The sequence below is a fragment of the Leptosomus discolor genome, chromosome Z (assembly GCF_034619465.1).
Source record: "Leptosomus discolor isolate bLepDis1 chromosome Z, bLepDis1.hap2, whole genome shotgun sequence".
Classification (NCBI taxonomy): Eukaryota; Metazoa; Chordata; class Aves; order Leptosomiformes; family Leptosomidae; genus Leptosomus; species Leptosomus discolor.
Window position 1 is genome coordinate 65,891,412 of NC_141419.1, and position 19,278 is coordinate 65,910,689.

Consider the following 19,278-nt stretch of genomic DNA (forward strand, 5'->3'; position numbering starts at 1 on the left):
TTGGAAATCGTTGATTTGATTACTGGCATCTACAAATGAAATGGTATAAAAAAAGCAACAAACCAAGGTCAGACCATCTCAAGTAGCACTTTTGAAATAAGACATGTTTTCATCTTCATGTAAAGGGCTATGAAACATGATTTGTATATGAACTAGCAAACAAGATTTCTGCATGAAATGAAAACAGACTAAAAGAGAACATGGGAGAAGCAAAGCAAATCCTGTTAAAAATTAACAAGCAGTACAAGACAGACATTTGAACAAATGTTGGATTCAAATACAAAACCATTTACCATTTAAGTGCAAGGCTGAAGTCACAAATTAATGTTCTTTAAACTCTATTCCTAGCCTAAATAAAGCTCAAAAGTAATACTGCTTGCTTTCACTGTTCACATGTAAGTTCCACAGCACATTGTAACAGCATTTGGTACAAACTTGTATAAAGATGTTTTCATCATCCGTTGCTGGTGTAGTAAGATCTTAAAATTCTTTAAGAGTTTGATGGTAATAAGACAGACAGTTAACAGATCAAAAAAAAAAAAAAAAAATCTTCCAAGCCTAAAAACTGCTGGTTTTTCCAGGTAAAACGCTTTAGGCAATACAGTGGTCAGATCTGTTCCCTTGCATTAATGTAACAGAAGGTATAGACTATTAAACTACTGTTCCGATGGGACAATCAGTTTAGCAATAAAAACTACTTTTTAAAGTCTATATTTTGAATTTGCTAGTCCATATTTACTGCAAGGTGCCTGATGCCAAAGAAGCTGTTATAGTAATAAACCGTGCCCTTTAGTTCAGGGTACTGCTGCGATCACAATTAGAACAATGTCCAGTTTTCAACACATTACTGGTTATCAGAATTGCTAATTGCCCTGCAACTGCCCACATTCTGTACGTAAGAGTCTAGTCATCAGCTACTACCTCAGGTACCCCAGATTTACCGAGGTATCTTCTCAAAAGTATACTTAAAGATATGAATTTAAGTTCAGTATTTGAAACTGCCTCACTGCAGTGAGATCAGAAATCTGGTTGTTCTCAGTAAGACTGACCTAATCTTAATAATCTTGTAATATTTATGTATTCAATCTGCAGAGTCTTAAGGAAGACACTAATCAAAATCAGTTCCAACTTAGCCATAAAGAGTAAAGCCAGATGAGTGACATTACCTTCTCATGAACACTGTTTTCCGACCTCACAGGGAATACAAGCAATACACATACACATCAAAAATCCACCTAGAAGTAATTGAAATAACTGGGACTCAAACTTGTCATAATCAAAAGAATCCTTAACTTTTTGAAAGTGGATACATTGTATCAATTGAAGTATTCAGCAGATTAATCTTTAGTAAAGCTTGCTCTAAACATGGAAGACAAGTCACGATATACTGTATACAACCACCGTTTTTTAAGCCACCAGCCCCCACAAATCCCAAATTCTTAGCAATGCAATAGATGTATTTTCTAGCCACTTTTTTTTTTTTTTAACACAATAAATCTTAGCAGCAAAAGAGAAGCCATACAGAAGATAACAGAAGAAGTTTTGTCTCATGGTTTATAGAAATGAATTATAGAAAATGCTTGATTAGTTTTAGAAATGCTTAAGGTTCGCTTGAGTATGTTTACAAATGATCATGAAAGATCTTGAACATTTATCAGCCATGGGTTTCACAAGGAATACCTGTATGTACATTGATAGGAAGTTAGAGCTACGTGCAGTAATTCAAGAAACTCAAATTTAACTCAGTAATCCCATGCACCCTGAATCTAAAGTTTAGGAAATACACATTTCTTAAACAGCTCCCCCCCGCCCCCGTCCCCAATAAGCTGCTCTTGACAGACTAAAAAGGAGCATGGTACTTCATCAGCTGAAAGAAATAGTATGAATGTATCTTACACAGTTATAATATCTTATAAATACAGTTAAACTTGAATAAGCAAAAAATCCCCAAACAGATTCTTACATTACCTTCATAGAGGGATGAAAGTTAAGACACCATTGCAACTATTCAAGTGAACCATGTACTCAGAAGTCCTGAACAGCAATTTCTAGTTACCTCTATTTTTGAGACACTGTGGGAGACTAGGTCACTTGTATTATAAAAGGCATATAGCAGGACAAATAGTGATGTGACTTCCTGTTCTTAGAACCACTGTTCTTTCTTATTCCTGAGTTTTTAACCCATTACAAGAGGAGCTCCATTTATTGAAAGAAACACATAGCAAAGTAAGGACTAACTTAGTGTATGTGTGACAAATTGAGTTAAATATACAGTTTGCCAGGAGAACCTCTGAAGGGAAAGAGGTATGAAAAGCCTGGTTTTATTTCTGTTTGCATACAGCAGTTTGGTCACTGCTTTCCAGAAAAGGTATGAACTTGGAGGCTATCATCCCAGGGATTGCACACAAGTTAGAAAAAGAAAGTGGGACTTGGAAGTATTTACAAGCCATCACCTGCTAACTCCTAAAGGCAAAGAAGTTTGGCAATCAAGCATTTGCTGAAACACCCACTAATATTCACACTAATGAATGTCACAACCACCTGAAATGCCACCACTTACAGGAGTCACACACCTGGCATACACAACATTTTAATAGTTACCCCACAGCACCAGCCAAGTCTTTGGAAAACACAAAGCATTGCTTCCATTAAGACCAAAATGAGATGCCATATCCTTTTCCTGTAATGTAACAAGTAATCAAGTATCACTCAACACATGCAAGTAGTTAGGAAGGCAGTTCAAATTATTCCTTATATATACACTGGAGTCTCTACTCCATATACTCTGCAAAAACTTAGGCTTACCATGATGCTCACCTTCAAAACTACAACAAATAGTTTACTGTGTAGGCATCTCTTAATCTTCACGTAAAGAAGCTGGTTATCAGAGTGCACTATGGAAGATGCTGGGCTGACCGTGTTTCTACTGACTCAGCTGTTTCAAGTGATTCTCATGAAAGATAGATGCTGCTTATGTTGTTGTGACCTACTGAGTTTACCTTCTTTTGTTTTTGTGACCTAGAATTACAGAATCTTACATTCTTTTAATCTCATCTGAGAAATCTATGGGGAGGGAACAAGGAGCAAGGAAAGGTTTTTCTTGTTTTGCTTTTCTCCACAGTAGAGAACACAAAAGTTAGTAAAGAAAATCCAGTGATGTCTGGCATTATGGAAGTCTACGGGAATTTAAGGGACTTTGATAGGGCCAGGATTTCATGCTGCATTTTTCTTCCACAACTGCCACCACAAATACGCAAACAACTTCCCTCTGCTAGCACACTGGTATTTATTCAGCATGTATCCTTTATAAAAGGAGGAGACTGGATGTTTACTCTGATGAAGCTCAATGTTTAGTGGTTAAAAATTCAAGAAAACCTGAGGAAAGGTGATGAATCCTAAGAGGAAATCCAACACAGATTTTTAAACTCACATTCTATGTCCCATATGGTTTAATTACACCCTGGTGTTTTACACAAAATAATAACTTTCTTATAAATAGCTGATTTAACAATCAGTATTTCATTTTTAAGCTGGCTTTCCTTTTTTCTTGGGTGGACCTTTGTAGCCTTTGGCCTTTCTTCGCAAGCTTCTCCGATCTACAATGGGTACCTCGATTTCTGCTTCCTCAGAGCTGCTGTCAGCAGCCCGCTCCACTGCTGTCTGCATGTACTGATCCATCTGCTCAGCAGACTCTTCTGAGTGTTCTTCCAACTGGTTCTTCTGTCCTTCCTGTCCAGAAGGCTGCTGAGAAGAAACACCCTCAAGTTCAACCACTATCAAAGAGCTCTGACTCAAGGCAACAGGGGCCTCTTGTGAGTTGTGCCCTGCTTCCTCATTTTGATCTTCCAATAAGGAAGCTGGTTTAGGCGACACATTTTCAGAAACAGATTCCTCTGCTGCTTCAGTTACCGTAGAGTTGGGCAGGCCATTGTCAGAGTGCTCCTCCTTCAATGCCAAAGCAGCTGCATTTTCAGTGGTGGCCTTTTCAGATTCTTGCTGTTCTTCAGTGTTGTTCTCCTCCACTAATCTACTTTCTTCAGTCAGCATTTCTGAATCATTTGCATTTAAAACCTGTGGGGGGAGGGGAAGGGTGCCAAAACAACCAAAGGGCAATCACTTGAAGATACAAGAGCCTGAACAACTGCCCCTAGCTAGCAACCTCAGAGAATATTCTGGCATTCAGCAGTTTTTAATGCTCTATGTAAAGTCAAAAACCAGTCCTTTCCTCCTTTTTGCATAAGACTATTTTGCAAACTGCATTTGATATCTGGAGTTGCTCTCCTATTTTCAAATTCAAATTATTCAAAGGATTATTCAACTACAGTAAAAACATTCTGAAATTAATCCCAGGGGAAAAAACCCCACACGTTTTTTACTTTAGAGGTGTAGGATTATAATTTTGCTACTATATAACAATCTGCTTTTACATTATAAACTAAACACAGTAAAGTCTACGTTCTAGAAGGGTATTTTACCAGTAATTAATTGCTTGTACACTTAATCAGGACAGAATTACTAGACAAAACAAGAACGTGTCTTTTCACTCGTATCCAACTAATATTTTAGTGAGAAAGAGCTGTTTCATTAGGGCCAAGGGAAACCGCAGCAATGAATCTTTCTTTTTGGTATCACACGTATACATGCCCCACTTCTGCATATTAAAACTGAAATGTTAGCATATTCTGTTTATGGATTTACATAATCCGGCCTCATAATACCTTCTTCCAAGAACTTCATAAAGTGGTAGGGGCTACTTGCTATCTGTTACTTAACAAAAGAAAAAACGCAAGATATGTACACTCTGAAGGAAAGATGACTTCACATTTTGTTTCAATTCTCTCACCTCTGAGACAGTGTCTTCTGAAGGTTTTGCCGGAGACTCAAGGATTAATGGAACAAACAGCGTTAAGGATTCTTCTCCTTGACTCTCACACTGCAATTTTGATTCATCACTTAGAACTTCACTTGCTGTTTCCTCTTTATCAGTAAGTGAGGTCTTAGCAGTTTCTTCTGTTACCTCCCCATTAAGAGGTTCTGCTAGAGTTTCCTGAAAAAAATAATGTTTCTAAGTCAGGATTTTGCCCAGCCATTGTTCCCCAGCACTAGTGGGTGTATATGTGATCTCAATTTGAAGCTTAAACTAAGAAGCAGATAGCTTGGGTACCTAGAAATGTGTATTAAGAAGGCAGAGCTTAGTGCAGAGTAGCTAACTTAACCAACGTATTAGCTTGGCGTTGTCACTTGCACTAAATTTCTAACCATAGTGTACACTGTTAGGAGCCAAGCCAAGCAGATTTTACGCATCTCACAAGCATACATGCTGCAGTCATTCCTTGAACCCAACATAGTGTAACATCCACTTTCTCACTGATCAGTAAGAACACAAAACCCTGGAGGCATTGCTAGCACAAAGGGTACTCACAGATTTAAACATAAGCTGTTAACAAGTTGTAGATTAAAGTTGGATTTAATCATCAAAGCAGGCAACCTTTAAGCGGAGAGTGGAGAAGTAGAAAGAGCCAACAGTAGTCACTGAAGCATATCAGCTATTGGCTTCTTTGAAGAAATTTTTCAAAAAAATAAATTAGAGATACTGGATCAGATCTTTACCTTACTCCAGTTCTCTGGAGCGCCTGAGTACAAGAAACCAATTAAGAAAATTAGGTTGGTAGACAAGCTAGAAATTCACCTTACTGAAGATCCTATGAACTTCATTGTTCAAAATAAGTATAATGGAATATTGCCTGAAACTAATCCTATACTAGCCTCAGCTTCTCAGATATACTTCTCAACGAAGCATTAGTACGAAAATCAAAATGCTGAAAGTCATATGGAACATGGCAGCAAGGACCATGTTTAACAGAAACTGCAGTTATATTCCAAACTTATCTGCTATCGCCATCACATCCAGCTCACCTTCTCACTCTGTTTCTCAGGAGGTGATACATGTATCTCCACTTCTATTACACGCTGCTCCTCATTTTCAACAGTCTTATCCTCCTCAACAGCAGTCTTCTCAGCTGCTTCTACAAAGTCTTCAGAGCTTTCAGGTGTGTAGCCAGAAAGTTCCAGCCTGCAGCAGGTATTTAGATATATCCTTTAATCTTTTATATTAATACATAATTTTGGTAATCTCAGCAGGGAAATTCTTTCATGACCAATTATAAAGTGCTGTATCACATGCTTGCCATACGAAATCAGAATCCAGAAAAGTAAATACATCTAAAAATGGCTAACTCCTCATTAGGAAAAAAAAAAAAAATCAACTAGGAAAAATTGCTTTGGTAATTACAAAATGAAGACATCTATCTCACTTTCATTTTATGGGAATAAAAGTTAGAAATTTGTTTATTATTTTAAAATTAGAAAGCAGTAATCCATTACATATCTAGAAGCCACAAAGAGGTGAGAAAGGAAGAAACTTCTCCCACCCCTACTGTAGAAACAGTTTAAAATTATGGAGTTATAAAAGCAAATATGTTTGTATAATCATTGAATATACATATATGACAAATACCATGACCAGAAAAGACTTCAAGGCAATAAACACATCATGGCTGAAGAAGATTCAATAAACTAGAGATTAAATTAGCATATAGCTAAAAATGAAGCTCTGATGCACCTGATGGATAGTAACACTACCTCAAATATTCAGTTCCCATTTTTGAGATGGTAAAACTTAGATGAACTGGAAGTACTACATACAAGCAAAGAAAAAAAAACATGCAATAGAATTGCAGGAGGCTGCTTCACAATCTCATAGTAAAGGCAGTGCTGGAGGGTTTTATCCCAGGTTCCAGTCTTGAGATGAAGGCACTACATAGGAGAAAGTCCCTGACAGAAGACTCTGCTGCATTTGCTAAAATGCACAGAAGCAGGGAACCAAGATGGTATCATGCCCTGTTGCCATCAGGATTCCCCTTAGTTCTGCTCACAAACACCATGTTACAGATCTTGTTCAAAGGAGCAGTGGCATCTCATGGACTTCATTTTGCAAAATCCAAATCCAAAATTCGGGAACAGGCTAGTCCTCTAGCCAATTAGTAGTAGTAACAGAGCAAAGTATTTCTCAACCTGTGGCAGCATCAAACCATGCCATTTGGCCTGTCTGAACCAGCTCAGGGAAGCGCACTGACAGTGCAGGACAGCAGTGCCTTATCTCTACAGTTCCACAACTTAAATACAGAAATTAGACTGTATCTAGATGAAGACCTCAGCTTCACATGAAGAAAAAAAAAAAAAAAAAAAATCAACAACAAAACTAATTTTGTTTAAAAGAAACCTAATGGAACAAGTTTGACAGATTTCCTAGAAAATAATTAGGTTACCTTCAGTTTTTCAAGAGGTTTTTCAGGTTGCAGTGGGTTTATGTGGAAGAGAATAAGAGAGGGAGAGACACACACAAGGGGTGGGGGTGGGGGCAGTGTGTGTCTATGAACACACGAAGGGAGAGGAATGAGCAATTACTTTATTTGTTTAAAATAGCCACAGTTCTGCTTTCTGAATGGAAATCAGTGCAAATTAGTACTTCAGGCCCTGTCTCATATGAATTGTTATGGCACATAAGTAGTACAATTCTTCACATCCCACTGGACAATCGTTAACAGGGTAACATCCTTTAAACTGGAAATGACTTTTTTATTTTTCAGGATGTAAGTTTGGATCTGTTGGTTTTAAATCAGAATTTGTCTAAACAAAAGGCTTTACTTTGAAAATGGGTGGCTATCTATAACTCTTTTGTTATTAAGTGACAAGCAGTAACCAGCTCCCGAACTAAACAGTCAGACTTTATTTTACTGCAATACACCACCATAACAAGAGGTCAGGAAGGAACACATCTCCAAAGACCACATGTAGCATTGTGGATACAAGTCCAGTTACATTACCACAAGAAACTATGCTGTATGAATACCAATGTTTTTACCTTCATGCAGACTCAGTTATAAGAGAACACCCTCAGCCCTCACTGTTTTCTTAGTGTTATTTCCAGTACCTGCTGAGCTTTCAGGGATACCACATTTTGGTACAATCACTCTTCAGGTGATGTCTCAATTTTCTTTCTCACATCAAGCTTTATTTTTAGCGATTTTAAAATCAAGCAAGTAAAGTAGGAAGAAAGCAGAAGAAATCACAAGCAGCAACCTGTGAGACACTGATGTAGGTTGGGACTGCCCAAGCAACAAAATAAGAAATAAGTAAAATACAGGCTCCTCTACCTGCTTTCTAACACACGAACAGCATTTTCCTCATCTTCTTGGAAAGTTTCAAATGGAGCCTCCTGGCTTTTTTTTCCTATCCTGGGACGTTTTAAATGACTGCCTCGCATCCAAGTTGAAACAGGAGTTGTGTTAGGGTCTTAGGAAAAAAACCAAAACAAAACAAACATGCAACACAGAACAGCAAATGAAAGTGAACAAATGCAGTCTAAGATCTCCATATAATTTTTCCCCCCAATATTTCATTAAAGAAACGGAGTGCAAGTAGAACAGCATTTCATTGTGGTGCTTTTATTCTGAATACACATACATAAGATCTTTACCATAGAATCACAAAATGGTAGGACTTGGAAAGGACCTCGCTAAAGCAGGTTCACCTAGAGCAGGTTGCACGGAATCATGTCCAGACGGGTTTTGAATATCTCCAGAGGAGACTCCACAGCCTCCCTGGGCAGCCTGTTCCAGTGCTCTGTCACCCTCAGAGTAAAGAGGTTCCTCCTCATGTTCAGGCAGAACTTCCTGTGCTCCAGTTTGTGCCCGTTGCCCCTTGTCCTGTTGCTGGGCACCACTGAGAAGAGACTGGCCCCATCCTCTCGACACCTGCCCTTTAGATATTTGTGTTGATAAGGTCCCCTCTCTGCCTTCTCTTCTCCAGCCTAAAGAGCCCCAGGTCTCTCAGCTTTTCCTCATAAGAGAGATGCTCCAGCCCCTTCATCTTAGTAGCCCTCCACTGGACTCTCTCCAGTAGTTCCCTGTCCCTCTTGAACTGGGGGGCCCAGAACTGGACACAGTACTGCAGATGTGGCCTCACCAGGGCAGAGTAGAGGGGGAGGGTAACTTCCCTCGACCTGCTGGCCACACTCTTCTTAATGCACCCCAGGATACCACTGGTCTTCTTGACCACAAGGGCACATGGCTGGCTCATGGTCAACTTGATGCCTACCAGGACTCCCAGGTCTTTCTCCACAGAGCTGCTCTCCAGCAGGTCGACCCCCAACCTGTACTGGTGCATGGGGTTATTCCTCCCCAGGTGCGGGACCTTACACTTGCTCTTATTGAACCTCCTTAGGCTCCTCCCTGCCCAGCTCTCCAGCCTGTCCAGGTCTCACTGAATGGCAGCACAACCTGCTGGTGTGTCAGCCACTCCTCCCAGTTTTTGTCATCAGCAAACTTGCTGAGGGTGCACTCTGTCCCCTCATCCAGGTTGTTGATGAATATGCTGAATAAGACTGGACCTAGTAGTGACCCCTGGGGAACACCGCTAGCCTCAGGCCTACAACCAGACTCAGCATCACTGATCATAACCCTCTGAGCTCTGTCCTTCAGCCAGTTCTCAATCCACTTCACTGTCCACTTGTCTATCCCACACTTCCTAAGCTTACCTATGAGGATGTGATGGGAGATAGTGTCAAAAGCCTTCCTAAAGTCGAGGCAGACAATATCCACTGCTCTCCCCTCTTCCACCCAGCCAGTCATGCCACCATAGAAGGCTGTCAGCTCGGTCAAGCTTGATTTCCCCTTGGTGAATCCATGCTGACTAATCCTGATCTTTTCCTCCACATGCTTAGAGATAACAGCCAGAATGAGCTGTTCCACCACCTTTCCAGGGATAGAGGTGAGGCTGACTGGCCTGTAGTTTCCTAGGCCCTCTTTCCTGTCCTTTTTGAAGACTGGAGTGACATTGGCTTTCCTCCAGTCCTCAGGCACCTCTCCTGTCCTCCATGACCTTTCACAGAGGATGGAGAGTGGCCTAGCAATAGCATCTGCCAGCTCCCTTAGCACGCATGGGTGCATCCCATCAGGGCCCATGGATTTGTGAGTGTCCAGTCAGGGTACGAGATCCCTAACCCCATCCTCCTTGACCAAGGGGCAGTCTTCCTTCCTCCAGACTTCCTCTCTTACCTTCAAGGTCTGGGATTCCTGAGGGCCAGCCTTAGCAGTAAAGACTGAGGCAAAGAAGGCATCCAGTAACTCTGGCTTCTCAGTATCTTCCATCACCAGGGCACCTGCCTCATTCAGCAGGGGGTCTGTATTCTCCCTGGTCTTCTTTGTGCTACTCAAGTATTTGAAGAATCTCTTCAATTCAATTCAAAAAAAAAATCTCTTCAAATCAAAAGTCTTTGACATCTCTAGCCAGACTTAATCCCAAATGACCTTAGCCTTCCTCGTTGCATCCCTGCATACTCTCACAATATTCCTATACTCCTCCCAAGTGGCCAGTCCCTTTTTCCACATATAAACTTCCTTCTTCCCTTTGAGTGTTTTCAGAAGATCCTTGCTCATCCAAGCAGGCCTTCTGCCTCGCTTTCTTCCTCACATAGATGCATCAGTTTTGGTCTTGGAGGAAGTGGTGCTTGAAGAGCAACAAGCTCTCTTGGGCCCCCCTACCTCCTAGAACCCTAGCCCATGGGATTCCTCCAAGTAGGTCTTTGAAGTTGCCAAAGTTAGCTCTCCTGAAGTCCAAGGCTGCAGTCCTACTGATTGTCCTGCTTTTTCCAAGCAGGATCCTGAACTCCACCATCTTGTGGTCACTACAGCCAAGGCTGCCCCCAGCCTTCACATCCCTGACCAGTCCTTCTTTGTTTGTTAGTACAAGGTCCAGCAGCACACCTCTCCTCATTGGTTCCTCCACCATCCGAGTCAAAGAGCTACCATCAGTGTCTTACAGGAACTTCTTGGACAGTGGGTGCTTGGCTGTGTTGCTTTCCCAGCAAATATCAGGGTGGTTGAAGTCCCCCATGAGAACCCAGGCCTGTGAGTGTAAGCCAGCATGCTTCCAGCTGTCTGTAGAAAGCTTCATCTACCTCCTCATCCTGATGAAGTGGCCTATAGTAAATGCCCACAACAATGTCTCCCATATTAGCCTGCCCCCTAATTCTCACCCATAAGATCTCAACTCGCTCATCATCCCTCCATAGGCAGAGCTCAATACACTCCAGGTGCTCTCACATAAAGAGCAACTCCCCCACCTCACTTAGTTAGCCTGTCTTTCCTAAAGATTACATTGCCATGCATGACAGCATTCCAATCATCCAAGCTGTCCCACCATGTCTCAGTAATCACAATGAGATCATACAACCATTAGGTTGGAAGAGACCTCTAAGATTATCAAGTCCAACCATTGGCCTAATAACCACCATGCCCACTAAACCACGTCTACAGATGCTACATCTACATATTTTTTGACCACCTCCAGGGACGGTGACTCCACCACTTCCCTGGGCAGCCTGTTCCAATGTTTGACCACTCTTTCAGTACAGAAATTTTTCCTAATGTCCAATCTAAACCTCCCCTGGAGCAACCTGAGGCCATTTCTTCTTGTCCTATTGCTTGTTACCTGGGAGAAGAGACTGACCCCCACCTCACTACAACCTCCTTTCAGGTAGTTGTAGAAAGCAATAAGGTCTTCCCTCAGCCTCTTCTTCTCCAGGCTGAACAGCCCCAGTTTCCTCAGCCGCTCCTCATCAGACCTGTTCTCCAGACCCCTTAACAGTTTTATTGCCCTTCTCTGGACACACTCCAGCACCTCAGTGTCTTTCCTGTAGTGAGGGGCCCAAAACCGCACACAGTATTCGAGCTGCAGCCTCACCAGTGCCAAGTACAGGGGCACAATCACTTCCCTGCTCCTGCTGGCCACACTACTTCTAAACTCAATCCCCTCATCCAGATCATTGATAAAGACGTTAAACAAGACCGGTCCCAATACTGAGCCCTGGGGGACACCACTTGTAACCGGCCACCAGCTGGATTGAACTCCGTTCACCACCATTCTCTCTGCTCAGCTGTCCAGCTAGTTTTTAACCCAGCTTAGAGTGCACCTGTCTAGGCCATGAGCCACCAGCTTTCCTAGAAGAATGCTGTGGGAGATGGTGTCAAGGCTTTACTGAAGTCCATGGTGATGACATCCACAGCCTTCCCCGCATTGACTAGGCAGGTCACCTGATCATAGGAGATCAGGTTGGTTAAGCAGGATCTGCCCTTCATGAACCCATGCTGGCTGGGCTTGAGTCCCCTGGTTGTCCTACACATGCCACGTGAGCACCCTCAAGATGAACCGCTCCATAACCTTCCCTGGCACCGAGGTCAGGCAGACTGGCCTGTAGTTCCCCAGATCCTCCTTCCAGCCCTTCTTGTAGATGGGCATCACATTGGCAAGCCTCCAGTCATCTGGGATCTCCCCTGTTACCAGGACTGCTGATAAATGACAGTGGTTTGGCCAGCTCCTTTGCCAGCTCCCTCAGTACTCTCAGGTGGATCCCATCTGGCCCCACAGACTTGTGGATGTGGCAAAGCAGGTCTTTAACTGCTTCCTCCTGAATTATGAGGGGTTTATTCTGCTCTTGGACCCCATCTTCCATCTCAGGGGTCTGATTACCTTGCAGATTGCTTGTCTGCCTATTAAAGACTAAGGCAAAGAAGGCATTAAGTACCTCAGCCTTTCCCTCATCCTTGGTGACAATGTTCCCCTCCACATCCAATAGAGGATGGAAATTCTCCTTGGCTCTCTGTTGTTAATGTATTTTTAGAAACATATTTTGTTGTCTCTCACACCAGTGGCCAGCCTGAGTTCTAGCTGGGCTTTTGCCTCACGGCCCTGCAACCGCACACAGACCTCCTGCTTATTCCCCATTCAGGAAGGGGGTTGAGCAAATACACAACTTGTAACAAGTTTATCCAAAGTCCTCTAAAAGGTTCGTGAGTTGAGCCTCACCACCTTAGAGGAAGGCACATTTATTTCATATGCTTTGCAGATAAATACGCTAAGATTGAAAGCAGTAAAAGAGCCTGCTGACCTATTAATCCACAGTAATCACAACACTGATCATCAAGGTTATTTTTACCTTCAGATGTGCTTGCTTGTTCATCTATCAACTCTTTACTTTGAGAGTCAGTCTGTGAAGCAAAAGCAAAGTTAATGTTATTCCAAAAAAATTTGCAATGATTGAAATAACTACAGCTCCCCAGCTATCTTTTGAAAGCACTATTTCATAGTAATGAGCCTATAGAAAACTAGCTACAACCATTCTTAATTTAAGATACTTGCATGTATGTATCTTATCTCTCAACAAATTTTTTTTTTTAAATTATCTTTATCACAAGGATGAATATTTTTTTTTGAATGTTATTTCTAGCCTCAAAATAGAAGACAAGACTTAAAAGCAACCTGTCATTATAAACACACCACCTAGTTTTTTCCTAACTATTCTGTTTATAACAGGTGTCCACATAATTAAATACTGAAGTCTTTTTTTGGCTGTTTCCCCTTTCTGTATAAACCCAAGGGACTATACTACAGTAGCTAACAAAGTTTAACAGGCAAGTTTGGTTTTATATTTGCATTCTATTTTGTAGTCCTATTTTTATCATGGCATGCAACAGAATACAGCAGCCCATACAAAGAAAGACATAAGAAAAAACAGAACTTAGTGTTGTGCTGATTTTGGCTGGGATAGAGTTAATTTTCTCCATAGTGTTGTCATTGATATTAAAAAAATGTAAAATGTGATTGAAGCAACCGGGAAGCTGCTAAGAGTCCTTTGTATGGTCTTGATCCAATTTTGTTGAAACAGTAACTAGATATGATTCAAGACTAGATTTAGGAACTAGATATTAGATAATGTGGCTCTGTCAGAAAGGGTGATGGATTGTGGTTTGGCCAGCAAACCATGAAGACTGCTCTAGACTGCCAAGATTAGAGAATAAGTAGGCAAAAGGTAATTCTGGCAAGGGGAGATAGCGACCACCGACTACTTGACCACCTATCCAAGTTATACCAGCTACTCAAAAAGGACAACAGAAGGCGGCAGCGGAGACTGTGCACTAGTTTGCATCAGAAGTGAGGAAGAAGAACCAATCAAAGGGAATAGTGATGAATATGTATTAGTTAAGTGTATAATTGTGGGAAACTGAGGCCAGGTGTGCTGACTTGGGACACCATTGATGCGCATCAATGAAATAAAATACCTTGACTCTGTGTGTATATTGGCATTTTGCACAGCGGGTACCAGACCCCACTTGTGGGACAACAATAGTAGCCGGTATGGGTCTGTATTTTGGATTTGTGATGAAAACAGCGTTGTTAACACAAGGACGTTTACACTATTGCTGAGCAGTGTGTTACATAGAGTCCACACCTTTTCTGCTTCTCACCCCACTCCACCAGCAACGAGGCTGGGGGGGAACAAGCAGTTGGGAGGGGACACAGCTAGGACAGCTGACCCCAGCTGACCACAGGCATATTCCATACCATATGACATCATGCTCAGCAAATAAATCTGAGGGAAGAAGAAGGGGGGGATGTTTGGAGTGATGGTGTTTGTCTTCCCAAGTAACCATTACACGTGATGGAGCCCTGCTGTCCTGGAGATGGCTGAATACCTGCCTGCCAATGGGAAGTGGTGAATGAATTCCTTGTTTTGCTCTGCTTGCGTGCACAGCTTTTGCTTTATCCATTAAACTGTCTTTATCTCAACTCACAAGTTTTCTCACTCTTACATTTCCAAGTCTCTCCCCCATCCCACCAGGGGACAATGAGGGAACAGCTGTGTGCTGCTTAGTTGCCAGCCAGGGTTAAACCACGATAGTGATTCAGCAGTAATGGAAGTTACATGCACAGTCAGCACAAAAGACTTTCAGAGTTCTCTTTCCCTAGAGCAATTTTGCCTCTTGTTCCTCCCCACCATCCCAATACTTCCATTTTTTCCTGCAAGTTAGCCAAGGACTCGGTGGTCAAGCACAGATGAAGTGGCTACAAGTTGCACATATTAAAACAAAGTTATACACATTACTCTTTCTTAGCTGCTGGAAGTCATCTAGAACTGGCAAGAACCAGCACTCAGGTGTCCCGCCACCTTTCCAGCCTCACGTCCAGTACTACCCCAAGGAGGACAGCAAAAAGTGGCCATATCTACATTCGCTGCTTGAAATAGTTTCACGTGAGTTTTGAATACATAATCATTTGTAGACTAATGACAAATTATTCTAGCATCAAAACACACAAAATAGGGAGCACTCCATGAAAGGTGAAAACGGAAGTTAGGGAATGTTTTTTCCTGGTTTGGGGGAAGGTAGGTAATTTATTTTGTTTGGTGGTCCAACAGTTTTCAAAGCACTGTAGAACTGCCTATAGATAGTGCAGGTGCCAAGAAGAGAGCTGCCAGTAATCCTATCAAGCTATGAGGAGTTGGGACACTAAGAACTACTATCCCTCTGCTATTTTCTCCAAGTATATCCATACAGCTCTCCAACCGAAACATGCGGTTTTTTAGATAATTTTGCTGATACGATCATTATTAGGATCCGAACCTAGAACTCAGTGATGATGCTAGAGTTGCTGCTTCTGGTCATTTAGACACCAAAACCATTACTACTTCGCTGTCAGTTTTGCTTTGGGAAATGCTAATTTTGTCAACTAGGAAAGACATTTGACTTACTCTCAGCTATTAATATTTAAACTTTAGACTTGAAATGTATCAATTCAGCCATTATTTCCTCTTTTTAATTAGAGCACTGACTTCTATGAGGGCACGGTCATGCCAACACTACAGACAGTCCTGAAGCACACAAATCTGTGCTCAATGTATTGGGCACAGCAAGTTATTCTCAAGTATATTCTGTGTGGCCTCAGAACACAAATGAGATCAAATATTAAGAAGCTGTTCCTCTAAGACACAAATATATTTACAAACACATATCCATACGTAGCTGAAATCTACACTGATATTTCAAATACACGTAAAGAAAGCTGCAGTCCTATATAGATAATGAGTAACTCTGAATGCAAACTAAACAATTCCTATTGTAGTGAACTGTGACGTGAACATGCACTTCTACAAAGACTTTTCCTCATCCTCTCCACTCTTAAGATGACTCTACTGTTCAACAGCCTTTCTAGACAGTTTAATCTCAGAACCAGTTGAAATACTCTCCCTTCTCTAATCTGCTAGCAAATAGCTCAAACTATAGACCCTGATAGCTGTGGCACAGACCCTCTACATTCACGGAGACATCACACCCCCTCCTGTAAGACAAAAAACAAAAAAGGTATTTTTAACCCCAGCTTAGTCATCAATGTTACATCATTGGAAAGCATAATATGTGGATATTACAAAAAAGTAACAGAAGCATTTGTCTTTTATATATAGTATGGACTTGAGACAATTCAATTATGAGATGGACAAAAAGCATTTCTCATGCTTCACTTTTTAGTAACAAAGCACTTGAGAGATACCAGTCTCTGTACCCACACTTAGCTTTGTTTCTAACTCAGTCTTCTGTCCGCTTCCTTCAGACACTGCTGCAGACTGATGAAAATGATCCTCAGCCTTGACACTCTTATTTTCTTTCTGTGAGGCCTCTGTTAAGATTTAAAAGATGAAACAGGGAAACAGAAAATTATAGTACCTTTACATAACAGTTAACCATTCCAAATACGATCTCACAGATCTCAGGACAAATAAAAGTCTTTCTGCTAGTTTCCATGGGCAGTGTTGACAGCTATCACTGTTGTACTTGTACAGTGTTTGTTCAACTTTTACAAAGTGTCAGAAAACAACAAAACGAAGCATTTGTACCTGCAATTTTGCACTGCTCCATTTGCCATATAGACATAATAGATCTTCTCTGGAACCAATGTCCTGCTCCCTGCACTTCCCACAAAAGGTCCTGATCCCCAGGGTACTTCTCAAGATACTGCTCACAAGCTGAACAAACGTAAGAAAAAGCACTGAATTATATATACTATATACTCAACTGTACCTCAGTCTTTAAAATTTATCCGAAATCAAATTAATTTGCAACCTTCCATTGTACATGTAAACCACCACAGAAAAAACTGTTCAACAAAACAGTAGAGTTTGAAATAAACACAATAATAATAAAATAAACATGCTTTATCCTGCTCATCCTTCTCAATAAATTCTTTCTTCAGGTTTAAACACTTTCCATTATTATCTTAAGCTGCAAACAAAGAAAGACAGGATTTTCTTATTCTCTAAGCACTCACTTGAGAGTTTTAGAACTTCACTGGTCACTGTCCCTATCAATCACAAGGCCCAATCCAGGATGGAAGAACTCTTAGGCAGAGGATACAGTCAAGTCATTTTTGTCACCACATGTTATTATAGGCACTCGTGAAAAGCAGTCTTTGGGAATGCTTACACCATTGCATGGTTTCTCATCCACTCACTGTTCACTTCTGGAATACCTTCTTCTCTGCCGTCCCTCCACCTCTTTCCTCCCAATACACATATTAAACATATATGTGGAGAGACATGCTTTGACATTATTCTGTACACTTTTTTATATCTTATAAAAATGGTGCCAAACTGTATAATTGCAAATCATACAAAGGAGCTACTAGGAGAACTGCCATTTTTCACCTGATTCGCTATTGATGCATATTCTCTGCAGACGAGATCCCTGCCACATCACTCCTTGTCCAGGGAAATGGATTAGTCATTAAATCCTGCTCAAGACAGTTTGCAGGTTGAAGCCTAACAAACCAGGTCTAGACAGATCCAAAACCAGACAGTAGTACTTGGAAAAGCAGAAAATTTCTAGTGGCTAAGGCGGTCAGATGAAAATGTTCATAAAAGGCAGATGACCTAAGAGTAGGACAAGCCTTGAGAAACTGGACAAAGAAAACGTTCTTCTTGCCTGAACACAGCCCTAGTCAACATCGTTTCCAGAATGCGTGTCATTTCCCACACGACATAACGCTCTTTGGTTGCTAATGGAAGAGCCACAGGTGTTTTCCTTGGACATTAGAACTGTGCCTTCCTATACCCAAGTTAAAACATACCCTAGTATGTCCATTTAACCAGAAGTTCTGAGAAAGTATGAATTAAATGACCTTGTGAGGCTTAAGTGTGAGCAAGAAGAAGGTGCTACAAAGACAGACATTAGATCACATACAAAAACACCTCAGCCCATTCTAGAGGCTTGGCAGGCAACACAGTGGTAATCTTCACAGTAGCAGAAAGCCAACAGAGGTCCAATAACCTAATCTCTTGTAGAGGATTAAAAATCTAATCATGAACCCCTTCACCATCTTAAAACAAATCAGGATTTTTAGCCTTCACTGAAGATAAGAACATTTAATTCAGAAACTGAGGATGCAGCTATAAACATGGAGCTTGAATAACAGCACTCATTTGGAGACAAAGAGAGAAAAAAAGAAGATCAGAAGGATAAATTAAAGAGCTTGCCTGTGTACACAAAGGGTGACAGTGGGTATCTTAGGCCAAGATAATCTTCAGAAAAAGAATCCACAAAGTCTTCCAACATCATTAGCCCACAGTCTTTTCCACGATGTTTCTTTCTTACAAACATTGTGTCTATCACTGGCAGCTTATACTTCTGACCATGGTAAGAGCTACAAACACTTCCTGAAATAACAGGAGGGGGAAAAGTATCCATCAGTACCTCAGCTGCAGTATGGATTTTGGTATATTCAAATAAACACTTTTTTATATCTTATAAAAATGGTGCCAAACTGTATAATTGCAAATCATACAAAATTATATTAAAAGTTACAAAAATAATTTATAATGTTAATTAAAAATAAATAATTGCTATAAGCCACTTATTGGCTCTTTGGGCAATCATCATAATGTTGCCAAGATATATCAATAGATTAATACATTAGAAAAAGCCAGTAGTACCAGAAAATAGCAGAGAAAGAAGAAAGGCTCACTTTGAAATCTCATTATACAATTCTATAGGATAACTACACTAAAAGTGAAGCTGAAAGAGGGAGGAGAAGAAAGGAGACAATAAAATTCTTGAATTGCACTTTTATGTAATTACTTCACTCCCCAGGACAAATACAAAAACTATAATTCAGTTCTTGTTTAAAGACTGAAACAATAATTCCAAATTTTTAAATGAAACCACAAAAAAAAACCTGTGACACTTGACATTGGAATTCTCCCATAAACAATACATCCATAAAAACAAAGATGAAACAGACTGTCCCAACACATAGGTACTTCAGTATCAGATGATTCAAATGGTAGCTTTGGACTCAGTGGTGACAAAGGGATACCATATAATGGCATTA

At 40.9% G+C, this 19,278-nt stretch overlaps 1 protein-coding gene across 1 annotated transcript in view; it reads right to left on the minus strand.

The window, feature by feature from the left end:
• Positions 1-3,525: 3,525 nt before the first annotated feature.
• FAM169A (family with sequence similarity 169 member A) overlaps positions 3,526-19,278 on the minus strand; it is a 37,930-nt gene continuing 22,177 nt past the window's right edge. Inside the window, exons 6-14 of the mRNA XM_086480199.1 lie at positions 18,425-18,604; positions 16,790-16,918; positions 16,463-16,572; positions 13,058-13,109; positions 8,217-8,355; positions 5,917-6,073; positions 4,844-5,047; positions 4,719-4,721; positions 3,526-4,071 (exon numbers count right to left, since the gene is read on the minus strand). Of these exons, the coding sequence (XP_086336325.1) occupies positions 3,526-4,071; positions 4,719-4,721; positions 4,844-5,047; positions 5,917-6,073; positions 8,217-8,355; positions 13,058-13,109; positions 16,463-16,572; positions 16,790-16,918; positions 18,425-18,604 (1,520 nt within the window). The remainder of the gene's footprint in view (positions 4,072-4,718; positions 4,722-4,843; positions 5,048-5,916; positions 6,074-8,216; positions 8,356-13,057; positions 13,110-16,462; positions 16,573-16,789; positions 16,919-18,424; positions 18,605-19,278) is intronic.